Source organism: Haematobia irritans, chromosome 1 (genome assembly GCF_050003625.1).
Source record: "Haematobia irritans isolate KBUSLIRL chromosome 1, ASM5000362v1, whole genome shotgun sequence".
Taxonomy (NCBI): domain Eukaryota; kingdom Metazoa; phylum Arthropoda; class Insecta; order Diptera; family Muscidae; genus Haematobia; species Haematobia irritans.
This window is the reverse complement of record NC_134397.1, coordinates 255970790-255990553: the sequence shown is the minus strand read 5'-3', so window position 1 is coordinate 255990553 and position 19764 is coordinate 255970790. Positions and strand designations below refer to the sequence as shown.

The window sequence follows — 19764 nt, the reverse complement described above, 5'->3', positions numbered from 1 at the left end:
CTATTAGACCCCATAAATGGAAAGGAAAAAAATAAAATAAAGAAAAAAAAAATACTTCAAATATTCATTTCATCTTCAAAATGAAAAATAAAAAAAAACCATAAAAATGTCAAACACTTAATATAAATTCCATATTTTGTAAATATTAAAAAGGAATTAAATAAATAAATTAGGAACGATTCGTAATATAAAATTAAGTCTATATATCATTTCGAGATATGTATGATGAGAATAAACAAAAAAAAATTAATATCAATATAGCATAGTATTTGCAAGTGTAAATTGAATTAAAGGAAACGTATAACACTTAAAAAAAATCTACTAAATTATAAAGGTGTCATTTAAAAAATACACACACACACATATAAACAATTATTAAGCGCACCATATTTGACGGAAATATTTAAGTGAATACTAAGCAAATTCAAAGACTTCACAAAGAGGATGGAAAGGAAAATTTTTTTCGATTTATTTTAAAGTATACCACTTCTCTTGTAAAGGGTGATTCTTTTGAGGTTAGGATTTTCATGCATTAGTATTTGACAGATCACGTGGGATTTCAGACATGGTGTCAAAGAGAAAGATGCTCAGTAAGCTTTGACATTTCATCATGAATAGACTTACTAACGAGCAACGCTTGCAAATCATTGAATTTTATTACCAAAATCAGTGGCAGAAAATCCGCTTTTTATCGACAAATTTTGTTCAGCGATGAGGCTCATTTCTGGTTGAATGGCTACGTAAATAAGCAAAATTGCCGCATTTGGAGTGAAGAGCAACCAGAAGCCGTTCAAGAACTGCCCATGCATCCCGAAAAATGCACTGTTTGGTGTGGTTTGTACGCTGGTGGAATCATTGGACCGTATTTTTTCAAAGATGCTGTTGGACGCAACGTTACGGTGAATGGCGATCGCTATCGTTCGATGCTAACAAACTTTTTGTTGCCAAAAATGGAAGAACTGAACTTGGTTGACATGTGGTTTCAACAAGATGGCGCTACATGCCACACAGCTCGCGATTCTATGGCCATTTTGAGCGAAAACTTCGGAGAACAATTCATCTCAAGAAATGGACCGGTAAGTTGGCCACCAAGATCATGCGATTTGACGCCTTTAGACTATTTTTTGTGGGGCTACGTCAAGTCTAAAGTCTACAGAAATAAGCCAGCAACTATTCCAGCTTTGGAAGACAACATTTCCGAAGAAATTCGGGCTATTCCGGCCGAAATGCTCGAAAAAGTTGCCCAAAATTGGACTTTCCGAATGGACCACCTAAGACGCAGCCGCGGTCAACATTTAAATGAAATTATCTTCAAAAAGTAAATGTCATGGACCAATCTAACGTTTCAAATAAAGAACCGATGAGATTTTCCAAATTTTATGCGTTTAAAAAAAAAAAAAAGTTATCAAGCTCTTAACAAATCACCCTTTATAACACTTATAAAGAAATTTCTGAATAAATCGTTTGAATGATTTTTTTTTGCAAAATACATCTCCGATTTTCCCATTTTAAAGGTCAAATCATTATGATTTTCTGTCATTTAAGGAATGCCAGTGAAGAATTCATTACATTTATAAATATGTTTACCCTCCTGGTAAAAAGTTCGAAAATTTTAATATAACACATGTGTATTAGATGTTTACAGAAAAAAATGTTTTTCTTATCCACCTACGACGCAATTGATCTAATTATTTGTTTTTTTTTTTTTCTTTTCTTTTCTTTTTTTTTGTTAACTGAAATTACTTCAATAACGACTATAATGGTATCAATCACAGAATTAAAAAAAAAAATTATATAAATATTTTTTGATTTCTTTTGCATTTTCAATTAATTTTTTTATTGTAATAACTAAAAATAATCTATTAAATTTCTAATTGATACAATTTAAAAATTAATTGAAAATGCCAAAAGAATCAAACAAAAAAAAAATATTTTGTTTTAGTAATCGCACAACCACCAGTGAATGGTGATGGGGGTATAATAAGTTTGCCATTCCGTTTGTAACACATCGAAATATCGATTTTCAACTATATAAAGAATATATATTCTTGATGAAGGAGAAATTGAAAGATGATATAAGCATGTCCGGCAGTCTCTCTGTCTGTTGTAATCACGCTACAGCTTTCAACATTGACGCTATCGTCCTGAAATTTGGCACTGAAACCAAGTTCAAAGATTCGTTACGATTTGCATGAATTTTGAGATCTAACTATATTTTAGGCCCACAAAGTGGTGTGCCCAATATGGTGTATATCGGTCCTGGTTTTGGTATAGCCCCCATATAGGTCGCTCTCCCGATTTGACTAGATAACCCAATTTTTTAGTTCCACAAAGGGTTGTGGTGAATATAATGTGTATCGATTGACAAAATTGTCAAAAAAAAAATTACAAAATATTCGATAAAAAAGTTACAAAATTTTCTATAGAAATAAGATTTTGACAAAATTTTTATAAAAAAAAAAATTGACAAAATTTTTTGGGGGTAACAAAATTTTGACAAAATTTCTAAAAAAAAATAAGATTTCGAAAAGATTTTCTACAGAAATAAAATTTTGACAAATTTTCTAGAAAAATAAAAGTTTCTATAAAAATTTTGACAACATTTTTTAGAGAAATAAAATTTTGCCAAATTTTTCTATAGAGGCAAATTTTGACAAATTTTTCTATAGAGGCAAATTTTGGCAAAATTTTTTATAGAGGTAAATTTTTTATAGAAGTAAATTTTGCCAAAATTTGCTATAGAGGTAAGTTTTGACTAAATTTTCTAAACAAGTAAATTTTGACAAAATTTATAAGGAAAATTTTCTAGAGAAAAAAAAAATTGATACAATTTTCTAGAAAAATAAAATTTTGACAAAAATGTATACAAAAATAAAATTTTGATAACATTTTCCTTAGAGGTAAATTTTGACAAAAATTTCTATGAAAATAAAATTTTGACAAAATTCTTTAGAGAAATAAAATTTTGAAAAAATTTTCCATAGACAAACATTTCTATAAAAATTAAATTTTGAGAAATATAGTTTTGCCAACATTTTTTAGATAAATCAAATTTTTGGCCAAATTTTCTATAGAAGAAAATTGTGGCCAAATTTTCTATAGATGAAAATTTTGACAAAATTTTCTATAGAAATAGAATTTTGACAAATGTTTTTATTGAAATAAAATTTTTGACAAAATTATCTATGGGAATAACTTTTGGCAAAATTTTGAGCAAAAACGTCAAAATAAGGTTTTTCAAATTTGGTAGATTTTTTACTGTTTGGTAGATTGGTAAAATTCTTGATATTTTGGTATATTTTCCAAAATATTCCTCTCCAACTAACATGTACTTCAATTTTTACAGAAAAATACAATTTTGACAAAATTTCCTATAGAAAAAAATTTGACAAAATTTTTTATTTTAAAAAAAATTTACAAATTCTTCGATAGAAAAATAATTGATAAAATTTTCTATAGCAAAAATTTTGAACAAATTTTCTATAGATATAAGATTTTGGCAAAATTTCTTAAAAAATTTTTTTGACAACATTTTTTAGAGTAACAAAATTTTGACAAAATTTTCTAGAGAAATAAAATTTTGAAAAAAAATTCCATAGACAAACATTTCTATAAAAATTAAATTTTGACAAAATTCTTTAGAGAAATATAGTTTTGGCAAATTTTTCTATAGAGGCAAATTTTGCCAACATTTTTTAGATAAATCAAATTTTTGGCCAAATTTTCTATAGATGAAAATTTTGACAAAATTTTCTATAGAAATAGAATTTTGACAAATGTTTTTATTGAAATAAAATTTTTGACAAAATTATCTATGGGAATAACTTATGGCAAAATTTTGAGCAAAAACGTCAAAATAAAGTTTTTCAAATTTGGTAGATTTTTTACTGTTTGGTAGATTGGTAGAATTCTTGATATTTTGGTATATTTTCCAAAACATTCCTCTCCAACTAACATCTACTTCAATTTTTATAGAAAAATACAATTTTGACAAAATTTCCTATAGAAAACAATAGACAAATTTTCGATAGAAAAAAAAAATTGTCAAAAATTTTTATAGAAATATATTTTTTCTATAGAAATAAGATTTTGGCAAAATTTTCTATAGAGATGATTTTGACAAAATTTTCTTTAGAAAAAAAAATATGACAAACTTTTCTATAGTAACAAAATTTTGAAAAAAATTTCTAATAAAAATTAAATTGCGACAAAATTTTCTGGAGAAATAAAATTTTGACAACATTTTCCATAGAGGTATATTTTGACAAATTTTTCGATAGAAAAAAAAATTTTGGCAAAATTTTCTATAGATATAAAATTTTGACAAAATTTTCTATAGATATAGAATTTTGGCAAAATGTTCTATAGATATAAAATTTTGGCAAAATTTTCTATAGAGGTAAATTTTGACAAAATTTTCTATAGATATAAAATTTTGGCAAAATTTTCTATAGATATAAAATTTTGGCAAAATTTTTTATAGATATAAAATTTTGGCAAAATTTTCTATAGAAAAAAAATTTTTGTCAAAATTTTCCAGAGTAACAAAATTTTGACAAATCTTGTAATTTTGACAAAATTTTCTATAGATATAAAATTTTGGCAAAATTTTCTATAGAGGTAAATTTTGACTAAATTTTCTATAGATATAAAATTTTGGCAAAATTTTTTATAGATATAAAATTTTGGCAAAATTTTCTATAGAAAAAAATTTTTGACAAAATTTTCCAGAGTAACAAAATTTTGACAAATCTTGCAAAGCAAATTGAAATTTTGACAAAATTTTCTAAGGAAATACAATTTTGACAAAAGTTTCTATAGAAATAAAATTTTGACCAAATTTTTTTGATAAATAACATTTTGGCAAAATTTTCTATAGAGGCTAATTTTGGCAAAATTTTCTAGAGAAATATTTTTTTTTGCAAAATTTTGAAGAGAATTAAAAGTTTGCAAATTTTTCTATAGAGGCAAATTTTGGTAAAATTTTCTATAGAAATAAATTTTGTCAAAATTTTCTATAGCGGTAAAATTTGGCAAAATTTGCTATCGAGGTAAATTTTGACAAAATTTTGTGAAAATTTACTTCTATAGAAATAAAATTTTGATAAAAGTTTTTAGGGACATAGAAACTTTTCACAAAATTTTCTAGAGAAATAAAATTTGGAAAAATTTTTAACAAAATCTTCAAAATAAAATTTTGTTAATTTGGTAGATTTTTGATAATATTTACTTCAAATTTTAGTAGATTGTTTTTGGCGCGAGTGGCAACCGTAATCGGTACACGTTCTGGTATGGACCTCATATAGACCGATCTTGAGATTTGACTTGTGGTACTTTAGGTCCACAACGAGATGTGCGGTCTTTATTTTTTGTTGCTCCTCGTGCTCATTCGAGTAATGGGGGTAAATATCTATAGATTTTATATTTAAAATCATATGAATTGCGTTGTTCTATCGGATTTTCGAGCACATTTTGATGAGGATTTATGATTCCTTTAAAACTCAACTAAAACTTATAAATCCAGGATCTGGTGTAGTCTCCATATTTAGAAACTCAAAATGTAATTTCGGGAAGATTACCATTTGCTAGAGAGAATATCTGTCATCAAATCCACTTGAAATTCTATATAAGTTCAACTGACCAGCTACGTTGATGAAGTTTCAAACGAAACTATTATATTTAATTCATGGTGATGGGGATTTAAGGTTCGGCCGGGCCGAACATAATGACGTTTTCACTTGTTTTATATAGCGATCAATCACAAAAATTGAACGAATCAATTAATTTTTTAGTAGGCATTATATTTCCGTGATTGAAGAAATTAATTGAATCAATTAATTTGCTGACTGAAATAGTACTTGAATATGTAGGATTGGAAGAAACGTTCCAATGAAATCTAAAAATACTTCGAGAACTGATAAATGTCAAATGACTTTGTATTTGTTTAAAAATGTTATATACATATATAAAAATTTTTTATCTGTAAAAAATTTGAACAGAATTATACTCTTTGAATTAATAGAAAATTAACCCACAGTAATCTATAAGGTGGCATTGCATTACGAGACATGGCAATACCTTACAAATTAGTATGACTTCATTTTTTTATAAAGAGAATAAATTGGTATGTACTTTTCATGGATTTCATTTAAAGCAACCTTTCTCCATCATCCTCTGAAGTGAATCTTATCTATGGAATCAAGTATAAAGTTGTACCACCTAATTAAATTAGAAATAAAAACAAATTTTTATTTTCTAGTATACTCGTATAAGACATGTATATAATTAAAAATTTACATATTTAAGCTTTTTTAAGAAAAACCACCAACCCCCAAAAAATATGTATTTCAAAAAAATCTATATTAATTAAAAAAAAATTGGAATACCATAAGAACTAAGAAAAATTTACAAAAACCGAAAAAAATATCAAATTAAATTTAGTCTATAAATGTTGATATATACATATAATACTAGTACATTGTAGCATGTGTGAAAGCTTCATATGGCATTTTATAATATTCAATTGGCTATTGGTTTTAAGAACAAACGTTTATATAGAAAAATAAAACTGCCACTTCACCGCCTGCTCGTATTACAAAACACCGCTACAGCAACAATACAATAATTGTAGTTAATTTTTATTCGAACAAAATAAATTTCCAAAAAAAAATGTTTAAACGATTAATGCTATTAATGGCATAAGTTAATGTGATATTTAACCTCATAAACCACATACTTCATTCAAATTTGCAAATGCAATTTTTTCCCTTTTTTTTTGTTAGTTTGCGTGTATAGGTAGGGGCAATTTTAAATTTATTTACTTACACAGCAGAAATTAATACTCATAGATTTTTTGAACAGGTGGAAGTTTTGAGGTCAATTGAAGTTGATTTAGTTTTTTATTTTTAAACCCTCCACCATAGGATGGGGGGTATATTAACTTTATCATTCCGTTTGTAACACATCGAAATATTGCTCTAAGACCCCATAAAGTACATATATTCTGGGTCGCGGTGAAATTCTGAGTCGATCTAAGCATGTCCGTCTGTTGAAATCACGCTAACTTCCGAACGAAACAACACAGCAAAAAATTTTGGAAGTTCTTCTCAAGGCATAACTTTAAACGAACTTCCAAAAATGTTCACCCAAAGATGTTCTTTATTTTAAATGCACAGGAATTTAATTTGAGTCAATTTCTTTATAACTCGCTTTTTTCATATTTTTAATGGGAAATTTATTTTTTTGTGTTTCAAATAGGTGAAAAACAGATTAAGAATTAATAAAATGGTACAAATTATTTAAATTTAGCCGAAAAAATGCTAAATCCTTTGTAGAAAAATTTCGAATTTTTGAAAATAATTACTCACAAAAGATCCAGACAAGCGTTATAATAATTTTTATAATTTTTTATAATTTTTAATCGCTTTTAAACGCTTGTCTGAAACGTTTGGCCTCAAATATTTTCAAAAATTCACAATTTTTCCGGATTGGATTTAGCATTTTTTTCCACAAAATTTAAATAATTTGTACCATTTTATAAATTCTTAAACTGTTTTTAACCAATTTGAAACAAAAAAGTTAAAAATTCCCAATAAAAGTATAAAAAACTAAGTTATAAAAAATTCTTTTGAAAGAACATCCTGGGTAGTTAAAATAAAGAACATCATTGGGAGTACATCTTCTGGAAGTGCTTTTAAAGTTGTGCCAAATTTTTTTGCTGGGACGCTTTTTCTGCTGGGAAGCTATCGACTTGAAACTCGGCACAAGTAGTTGTTATTGATGTAGGTCGGATTGTATTGAAAATGGGCCATATCGGTCCACTTTTACGTATAGCCCCCATATAAACGGACCCCCAGATTTGGTTTCCGGAAACTCAAAGCGAAGCAAATTTCGTCCGATCCGGCTGAAACTTGGTACATGGTGTTGGTATATAGTCTCTAATAACCAAACAAAAATTGGTCGACATCGGTGCATAATTGTATATAGCTCCCATATAAACCGATCCCCAGATTTGGCTTGCGGAGCCTCAAAGAGAAGCAAATTTCATCCGATCCGGCTGAAATTTGGTACATGGTGTTGGTATATGGTCTCTAACATCCATGCAAAAATTGGTCCACATCGGTCTATAATTATATATAGCCCCCATGTAAACCGATCCCCAGATTTGGTTGCGGATCCTCTAAGAGAAGCAAATTTCATCCGATCCGGCAGAAATTTGGAACATGGTGTTAGTCTCTAACAACCGTGCCAGAATTGGCCCTTATCGGTCCATAAATATATATAGCCCCCATATAAACCGATCCCCAGATTTGGTTTGCGGAGCCTCTAAGATAAGCAAATTTCATCCGTTCCGGTTGAAATTTGGGACGTGGTGTTAGTATATGGTCTCCATGCCTAAATTGGTCCATATCGGTTCATAATTATGTATAGCCCCCATATAAAACGTTCTCCAGATTTGACCTCCGGAGCCTTTTGGAGGAGCAAAATTCATCCTATCCTGTTCAAATTTGGAACGTGGTGGTAGTATATGGCCGCTAACAACCATACCAAAATTGGTCCATATCGGTCTATAGTTACATATAGCCGATCCCCAATCACACAAAAATTGGTCCATATCGGTTCATAATCATGGTTGCCACACGAGCCAAAAATAATCTACCAAAATTTTATTTCTACAGAAAATTTTGTCAAAATTTTATTCCTATAGAAAATTTTGTCAACATTTTATTTCTATAGAAAATTTTGTTAAAATTTTATTTCCATAGAAAATTTTGTTAAAACTTTATTTCTATAGAAAATTTTGTCAAAATTTTATTTCTATAGAATATTTTGTCAAAATTTTATTTCTGTAAAAAATTTTTTCCAAAATTTATTTCTATAAAAAATTTTGTCAAAATTTTATTTCTATTTTTTTTTATTTCTTCTAAATTGTAAGTTAGTCCATGCGGGATATATAGTAGATAACTGAAAAGTCGGTTAAATACGTTTATATTCAGTTCTTGACCGGTATATATAGGGAAGAAATAATTACAAACCGATATGTACTTTTGTGCGGTAATTATAGAGCTAGAATTAAAATATGGGGGTCGCTTTAATTGGGGGCTATATACAATTATGAACACGAGTCTATCAAAAATGACAATTGTTTCACTGTTTGGTAGATTGGTAGAATTCTTGATGTTTTGGATTATTTTGCAAAATATTCCTCTCCAACTATGAAATGCTTCACAAATTTTCTATAGAAATAACATTTTAATTGATAAAATTATGGTAGATTTCTTTTGGTTCTTAGAGGCTCCTCAAGTCAAATCTGGGGATCGTTTTATAGGGGCGCTATATATAATTATGAACCGATGTGGACCAATTTTTGCATGGTTGTTAGAGACTATATACCAACACCATGTATCAAATTTCAGCCGGATCGGATGCAATTTGCTTCTCTTTGAGGCTCCGCAAGCCAAATCTGGGGATCGGTTTATATGGGCGCTATATATAATTATGGACCAATTTTTGCATGGTTGTTAGATACTGTATACCAACACCATGCACCAAATTTCAGCCGGATCGGATGAAATTTGCTTCTCTTTGAGGCTCCGCAAGCCAAATCTGGGGATCGGTTTATATGGGCGCTATATATAAATATGGACCCATGTGGACCAATTTTTGCATAGTTGTTAGAGACTTATATCACCGAATTTCTTTCATTGGCTCAATTTTAATGACATATTTGATTGTTATAAAGGACCTCACTAAGCCTGTATAACCTGTGCAAATGTTCACAGCCTCACTCTAAGTGAAATAAATTTTGCATATTAAGCAAAAAATATTTAAATGTGGTTTAATTTGAAGAGTTAATATAGCACTATGACTAATGTCATAAATTTTCAAATACAAACAAAAACAAATTGAACTGACTATACAGAGACCGGAATTATTATCCTTTAGCCATGACCATAATAACCAATAATAATAAAAAAAGTGACAAAAAATATAATGATTATAAATTATGTATAATTAACAGAGAAACCAAAAAAAAAAGCAAATAAAAAACGAGTGATTTAAAAATTAAATCAGCATATATAAAATATTTATAGATTATAAATAACTACAAACGATAACTATGCATTACAAATGTGTAGACATGTGGTAACAAAAAAGTATATAAAAAAATAAATTAAATGAATTTGCAAAAAAAAGAACGGCATTACTACGAAATTATGAAAGCAAGAACACCCAGACATTTATATACATCCACACACACACATACACACTCATAAAGCGAAACATCTGGTTAATTTATAAAACCACTAATGAACATTATTTATATATTTATTAATTAAACTATTAATAATTATTATTATTAAAATATTAAGTACATATGTATGAATCACATATATACATAAAAGTAAATTCGTATTTACAAAACAAAATCGCATAAACACTTTAAACCACTAAATAAAAATACAATTTCAAATAAAAACGAATGCAGAAAACCCAAAACGAAACAAAAAATAAAATAAAATAAAATAGAAAAATACACCCTTAACGATATATTATTATAATGCATATTATAATAGAGTAATGGTAAATATAAATATGAACCATCACTATTGTATTACTAAAAATAATTATGAAAAAATTAAAAAAAAAAACATTCTGAGAATCCCAACTGAAAAAAAAAACTAAGTAAATATAACAAAACCCCCAAAAAATATATTAAAATATAAATGTGTAAGTAAACCTTAAATAAAATGAGTCAAAGATAAACCAAATGTAATACACATGTGAAAACCAATGTGAAATAAAATGAGATTTAAAATAAAACAAATAAAATAAAATCCCTAAAAATGAAGCATTAGATGTAACAAACGAAACCATGGATTTTTATTTTTGGGAAAAAATGGAATAAGTACAAAGAATGCAAATAATTACAATTTGGAATGTAAGTATTGGAAATTTCAAAAATAAAAGAAAACAAGTAAGTAAGGTAGAAAGTCGGGCGGGGTCGACTATATCATACCCTAAACCACCCTTACTGAATTCATAATAAGCATTTGTGGGGTATCATTGATATAGGTCTGGGAGATAAACCGCGGTTGCGCATATTTAAGAAATATAAGGGGTACATTTAAAAAAAAAAAAATACAAAACAAAGTGGTTGTAAGTACTTAATTATCTTAAAATATGAAAATGCAACGTATATAATCTAGAAAATAAATTTGTATTACCACCACGGTTGCCACAGTTGGTAGAATTCTACCAAAAATAGTATTTTTTATACCCTCCACCATTCCGCCATTCCGTTTGTAACACATCGAAATATTGCTCTAAGACCCCATAAAGTATATATATTCTGAGTCGTGGTGAAATTCTGAGTCTATCTGAGTATGTCCGTCCGTCCGTCTGTTGAAATCACGCTAACTTCCGAACGAAACAAGCTATCGACTTGAAACTTGGCACAAGTAGTTGTTATTGATGTAGGTCGGATGGTATTGCAAATGGGTCATATCGGTCCACTTTTACGTATAGCCCCCATATAAACGGACCCCCAAATTTGGCTTGCGATTGCTCTAAGAGAAGCAAATTTCATCCGATGCGGCTGAAATTGGGTACATGGTGTTAGTATATGGTATCTAATAACCATGCAAAAACTGGTCCATATCAGTTTACTTTTACGTATAGCCCCCATATAAACGGACCCCCAAATTTGGCTTGCGATTGCTCTAACAGAAGCAAATTTCATCCGATCCGGCTAAAATTTGGTACATGGTGTTAGTATATGGTCTCTAACAACCATGCAAAAATTGGTACATATGGGTCCACTTTTACGTATAGCCCCCATATAAACGGACCCCCAAATTTGGCTTGCGATTGCTCTAATAGAAGCAAATTTCATCCGATCCGGCTGAAATTTGGTACATGGTGTTAGTATATGGTCTCTAACAACCATGCACAAATTGGTCCATATCGGTCCATAATTATATATAGCCCCCATATAAACCGATTCCCAGATTTGGTTTGCGGATCCTCTAAGAGAAGCAAATTTCATGCGATCCGGCTGAAATTTGATACATGATATTAGTATAAAGTCTCTAAGAACCATTCAAAAATTGGTCCATATCAGTCCATAATTATATATAGCCCCTATATAAACCGATCCCCCGATTTGAACTCCGGAGCCACTTGGATGAGCAAAATTCATCCGATCCGATAGAAATTTGCAACGTGGTGTTAATATATGGCCGCTAATAACCATGAAAAAATTGGTCCATATCGGTCTATAGTTATATATAGCCGATCCCCAATCACACAAATATTGGTCCATATCGGTTCATAATCATGCTTACCAATCGAGCAAAAATAATCTAGCAAAATTTGTCGAAATTTTATTCCTATAGAAAATTTTGTCAAATTTTATTTCTATAGATAATTTTGGCAAAATTTTATGTCTGTAGAAAATGTTGTAAAAATTTTAAATCTTTTGAAAATTTAGTAAAAATTTTATTTCTATAGAAAATTTTGTCAAAATGTTATATCTATAGAAAATTTTGTCCAAATTTTACTTCTATAGAAAATGGTGTCAAAATTTTATTTTGTCAAACTTAATTATATACGTATTTAGTCGGCCATTTTAAGTTTAATATATACCACGTATGGACTACGTGGTATATATTACAGTATTAGGAAGTTTTAAGATACCTTTTCATCGGCAAAAGTTACTGCAACCCATGTAATTCGATTGTGGATGACAGTCTCTAGTAGAAGTTTCTATGCAATCCATGGTGTAGGGTACAAAAGCTTCGGCCTGGCCGAACTTACGGCCGTATATACTTGTTTTTTGTTAAATCTGTATAGAAATAAAATTTTGGAAAAAGTTTCTATGAACAAATTTTGGAGAAATTTTTCTACAGAAATAAAATTTTGATAATAAATTCTATAGACATAAAATTATGAGAAGCAAGTAAGGAAAGTCTAAAGTCGGGCTGGGCCGACTATATTATACCCTGCACCACCTTGTAGATCTAAATTTTCCATACCATACCACATCCGTCAAATGTGTTGAGGGCTATCTATAAAGGTTTGCCCCAAATACATACATTTAAATATCACTCGATCTGGACAGAATTTGATAGACTTACAAAATCTATAGACTCAAAATTTAAGTCGGCTAATGCACTAGGGTGGAACACAATGTTAGTAAAAAATATGGGAAACATTTAAATCTGAAGCAATTTTAAGGAAACTTCGAAAAAGTTTATTTATGATTTATCGCTCGATATATATATGTATTAGAAGTTTAGGAAAATTAGAGTAATTTTTACAACTTTTCGACTAAGCAGTGGCGATTTTACAAGGAAAATGTTGGTATTTTGACCATTTTTGTCGAAATCAGAAAAACATATATATGGGAGCTATATCTAAATCTGAACCGATTGCAACCAAATTTGGCACGCATAGCAACAATGCTAAATCTACTCCCTGTGCAAAATTTCAATTAAATTGGAGCTAAAAATTGGCCTCTGTGGTCATATGAGTGTACATCGGGCGAAAGCTATATATGGGAGATATATCTAAATCTGAACCGATTTCAACCAAATTTGGCACGCATAGGTACAATGCTAATTCTACTCCCTGTGCAAAATGTCAACTAAATCTGAGCAAAAAATTGGACTCTGTGGTCATATGAGTGTAAATCGGGCGAAAGCTATATATGGGAGCTATATCTAAATCTGAACCGATTTCAACCAAATTTGGCACGCATAGCTAAACTGCTAATTTTACTCCCTGTGCAAAATTTCAATGAAATCGGAGCAAAAAATTGGCCTCTGTGGTCATATGAGTGTAAATCGGGCGAAAGCTATATATGGGAGCTATATCTAAATCTGAACCGATTTCAACCAAATTTGGCACGCATAGCTACAATGCTAATTCTACTTTCTGTGCAAAATTTCAATTAAATCGGAGTAAAAGATTGGCCACTGTGGTCATATGAGTGTAAATCGGGCGAACGTATATATGGGAACTATATCCAAATCTGAACCGATTTCAATAAAATTTCACAAACTTGACTACACTACTAATTGTACTCCCTGTTTAAAATTTCAACCAAATTGGGATAAAACTCTGGCTCCTGGGACCGTATTAGTCCATATCGGGCGATAGATATATATGAGAGCTATATCTAAATCTGAACCGATTTCAATAAAATTTGGCACACTTGACTATAGTACTAATTGTTCTTCTTGTGCAAAATTTTAAGCAAATTAGGGTAAAACTCTGGCGAAATATATATATGGGAGCTATATCTAAATCTGAACCGATTTCTTCCAAAATCAATAGGGGTCTATTCTGAGCCAAAACAGGGACTTGCGCCAAATTTGAAGTCGATTGGACTAAAACTGCGACCTAGACTTTGATTACAAAAATGTGTTCACGGACAGACGGACATCGCTATATCGACTCAGGAGATCACCCTGAGCATTTTTGCCAAAGACACCATGTGTCTATCTCGTCGCCTTCTGGGTGTCGCAAACATATGCACTAACTTATAATACCCTGTTCCACAGTGTGGCGCAGGGTATAACAAGTAAGGAAAGTCTAAAGTCGGGCCGTGCCGACTATATTATACCCTGCACCACTTTGTAGATCTAAATTTTCGATACCATACCACATCCGTCAAATGTGTTGGGGGCTATATATAAAGGTTTGTCCCAAATACATATATTTAAATATCACTCGATCTGGAAGAATTTTATAGACTTCTACAAAATCTATAGATTCAAAATTGAAGTCGGCTAACGCACTAGGGTGGAATACAATGTTAGTAAAAAATGTGGGAAACGTTTAATCTGAAACAATTTTAAGGAAACTTCGAAAAAGTTTATATATGATTTATCGCTCGATATATATGTATTAGAAGTTTAGGAAAATTTCTTTTCGACTAAGCAGTGGCAATTTTACAAGGAAAATGTTGGTATTTCGACCATTTTTGTCGAAATCAGAAAAACATATATATGGGAGCTATATCTAAATCTGAACCGATTTCAACCAAATTTGGCACGCATAGCAACAATGCTAATTCTACTCCCTGTGCAAAATTTCAATTAAATCGGATTAAAAAATTGGCCTCTGTGGTCATATGAGTATACATCGGGCGAAAGCTATATATGGGAGATATATCTAAATCTGAACCGATTTCAACCAAATTTGGCACGCATAGGTACAATGCTAATTCTACTCCCTGTGCAAAATGTCAACTAAATCGGAGCAAAAAATTGGCCTCTGTGGTCATATGAGTGTAAATCGGGCGAAAGCTATATATGGGAGCTATATCTAAATCTGAACCGATTTCAACCAAATTTGGCACGCATAGCTATAATGCTAATTCTACTCCCTGTGCAAAATTTCAACCAAATTGGGTTAAAACTCTGGCTTCTGGGACAGTATTAGTCCATATCGGGCGAAAGATATATATGGGAGCTATATCTAAATCTGAACCGATTTCTTCCAAAATCAATAGGGATCTATTCACAGCCAAAACACATACTTGTTCCAAATTTGAAGTTGATTGGACTAAAACTGCGACCTAGACTTTGATTACAAAAATGTGTTCACGGACAGGCGGACATGGCTAGATGGACTCACGGGCTGGCCCAGAGCAATATTACCAAAGACACCACGTGTTTATCTCGTCTTCTTCTGGGTGTTGCAAACATATGCACTAACTTATAATACCCTGTTCCACAGTGTGGCGCAGGTATTCAAAACAGGCAATTCCCGTTACAATCGAAAGCTATTTTCGTCCGGAAGTTAGTGTGATTTCTGCACACGGACGGACATCGTTAGATGAACTCCGAATTACAACACGACCCAGAATATATATAGTGCATCCAGGGTAAGACTAATATTTTCATGTGTTACAGACGGAATGACTCTGGTAAAGGGGTATAAAAATTAATTTTCTCCAAATTTCAAAGACGATTGAACGAAACTTCAAAAATGTGTTCACAGCCACGACAGACATATAGACGGACGGACGAGCATAATATAGCCTGTATACATGGTAATCAATTTGACATGACCGCAAGTTAACTTCTTAATGATTGCATAAGAGAGAATTTCATTTAAATGCCATGCTTAACATGACTAAGAACCTTAATTTAATTATATTTGAAAAAATAAATAAAACACTTTAAAATATTCCAAAATATCAGTTTTACTTATCACATTCCACGGTACATAGAGTGGTAGAAAAGAAAATACCATAAAATAGCATATTTTATATAAAGTCCAACATCTGGATTCCGGTTCCATTTCCGGGAGCAACATTTCATCATCCATATGCCATTTACCAAACTTCACGGCAACGACCACGACTGTCAGGTAAATAGCCCGGTTGGCAAGGGAAATCGATCATTGCCACTTTGCCACCTTTTTTAGCTTTGTTAATTGCTTCCTGATGTTCCTGGCCCACAAGTTCCTCATTGAATGTCAGACAATAGAAACCCTTGCGGATGCTACGTTTCTGATTATTGCACTCGAGAACATCAACACACGTTTGCAGACATGGTTTGGGTTGTTCGGCATTTTGTAATTTGCGACGGCACTTGAAGACAAATGAACAGCCTTCTTCCAAAGGTGGTAAATTATTTGCAATGATATATCCTTCCTGGAATTTCGTCTCCTCTTCCGATTCACTTGTAGTTTCTGTCGTTGTAGAATCACACTTAGCAATGGCCATTAAAAGACTCGCAAATAGAATCACAAGTAAATACGACTTTGACATTTTTACTTATTTATTAACTCGTCTGCTAAACAATCTGATAGAACCAAAACAAGCGAACTAACTAAAGTATTCATTGAACGTGTTATGTTTTGAGATTTCCAAAAGAGAAATCCGTACAATTCAGCCAGCCGTAATGAGCTTGGGCATGATAACCTTTTGAACTGATTGTTTTTTTTTTTGTTTTGATTTTGTCTAATGCCTGGGGAAATACAAAATTTAATTAATATATGTTTTATAGTCCCCACCATATGATGGAGGGTATACTAAATTAGTCATTATTTTTGTAACACATCGATATATTGGTCTCAGTTTGCATGAAGTGTTTTTTCTGAGTCGATCTAGCGATGTCCGTCCATCCGTCCACTAACTTTCGAACGAAACACGGTATGGACTGAATTTGTTATTAATGTATGTCAGATGGTACGGCAAATGGGTCATAGGGTACCACTTTTAGCCCCAATATAAACCGACTTCCAGTGAAAATGTAAAAAAAAATATTAAATTTAGAACACACATTTTGGAAATTGCCGTCCCTCCGTTAAATCCTAAAGCAAATTTCCCTTATAGTAAACAAACACATTTTTGATTTAAAGAAATCATGCTTATATTACCTGAAATATTTAATCTTAAGACTTAAGATAAAAACGCTACAAAATATATGACCTCTAACCATCTCAAGTAAAACAAGTATATACGGCCGTAAGTTCGGCCAGGCCGAATCTTATGTACCCTCCACCATGGATTGCGTAGAAACTTCTACGAAAGACTGTCATCCACAATCGAAATACTTGGGTTGTGGTATCTTAAAACTTCTTAACATCGTTTTCTAAATTGTGAGTTAGTCCCTACGTGGTATATATTAGACAAAAAGGTTATATACAGTTAAGTCTACAAATAATTACGAATCGATATGGATTTTTTGCACGGTACGTAGAGAGCCAGAATTGAAATATGGGGGTCACTTATATGGGGGCTATATACAATTATGAACTTGATATGGACCAATTTTTGTGTGATTGGAAATCGATTTATCTGAGGGATATATATATATATAACTATAGACCGATATGGACCTTGTTAGGCATGGTTGTTAACGACCGTATACTAGCACAATGTACCAAATTTCAACTCACTCGGATGAAATTTGCTCCTCCAAGAGGCTCCAAAACCAAATCTCGGGATCGGTTTATATGGGGCTATATATGATTATGGACTAATATGGACCACTTTTGGCATGGTTGTTAAATATAATATACGATTACCACGTACCAAATTTCAAGCAGATCGGATGAATTTTGCTTCTCCAAAAGGCACCGGAGGTCAAATCTGGGGATCGGTTTATATGGGAGCTATATATAATTATGGGCTGATAGGAACCAATTCCTGTATGGTTGTTGGATACCATATACTAACATCACGTACCAAATTTCAACCGAATGGGAAGAATTTTGCTCTTCTGGTGGTCAAATCTGGGGATCGGTTTATATGGGACCTATATATAATTATGGACCGATTTCGTCCAATTTTTGAATGGGAGTTTGAGGCCATATATTAAAACCACGTACCAAATTTCAACTGAATCAGATGAATTTTGGTCTTCCAAGGGGCTCCGGAGGTCAAATCTGGTGATCGGTTTATATGAGGGCTATATATAATTATGGACCGATGTGGACCAATTTTTGCATGGTTGTTAGAGACCATATACTTACATCATGTACAAAATTTCAGCCGGATCGGAAAAAATTTGCTTCTCTTATAGGCCTCGCAAGCCAAATCGGGGGATCGGTTTATATGGGGGCTATATATAATTATGGACCGCTGTGGACCTATTTTTGCATGGTTGTTAGAGACCATATACTAACACCATATACCAAATTTCAGCCGGATCGGATGGAATTTGCTTCTCTTAGAGGCCTCGCAAGCCAAATCGGGGGATCGGTTTATATGGGAGCTATATATAATTATGGACCGATGTGGACAAATTTTAGCATGGGTGTTAAAGACCACATACTAACACCATGTACCAAATTTCAGCCGGATCGGATGAAATTTGCTTCTCTTAGAGGCCTCGCAAGCCAAATCGGGGGATCGGTTTATATGGGGGCTATATATAATTATGGACCGATGTGGACCAATTTTTGCATGGTTGTTAGAGACCATATACTTACACTATGTACCAAATTTCAGCCGGATCGGATGAAATTTGCTTCTCCTAGAGGCCTCGCAAGCCAAATCGGTGGATCGGTTTATATGGGGGCTATATATAATTATGGACCGATTTGCACCAATTTTTGCATGGTTGTTAGAGACCATATACTAACACCATGTACCAAATTTCAGCCGGATCGGATGAAATTTGCTTCTCTTAGAGGCCTCGCAAGCCAAATCGGTGGATCGGTTTATATGGGGGCTATATATAATTATGGACCGATGTGCACCAATTTTTGCATGGTTGTTAGAGACCATATACTAACACCATGTACCAAATTTCAGCCGGATCGGATGAAATTTGCTTCTCTTAGAGGCCTCGCAAGCCAAATTTGGGGGTCCGTTTATATGGGGGCTATACGTAAAAGTAGACCGATATGGTCCATTTGCAATACCATCCGACCTACATCAATAACAACTACTTGTGCCAAGTTTCAAGTCGATAGCTTGTTTCGTTCGGAAGTTAGCGTGATTTCAACAGACGGACGGACGGACGGACGGACGGACATGCTCAGATCGACTCAGAATTTCACCGCGACCCAGAATATATATACTTTATGGGGTCTTAGAGCAATATTTCTATGTGTTACAAACGGAATGACAAAGTTAATATACCCGCCATCCTATGGTGGAGGCTATAACAAGTATATACGGCCGTAAGTCCATACGAAGTTATATTAAGCAAACAAACGCCGATTAAATATAAATATAATTCAGTTTGACAAAATTTTCTATAAAAATAAAATTTTGACAAAATTGTGTATAGAAAT

At 31.9% G+C, this 19764-nt stretch overlaps 1 protein-coding gene across 1 annotated transcript; it reads right to left on the bottom strand.

Moving 5' to 3' along the window:
- Positions 1-16198: 16198 nt before the first annotated feature.
- Gbp3 (Growth-blocking peptide 3) lies at positions 16199-16867 on the bottom strand. The gene has a single exon (XM_075290157.1). It carries the CDS (start codon positions 16784-16786, stop codon positions 16349-16351), a length of 438 nt encoding a protein of 145 aa, XP_075146272.1. The 5' UTR covers positions 16787-16867; the 3' UTR covers positions 16199-16348.
- Positions 16868-19764: the final 2897 nt, after the last annotated feature.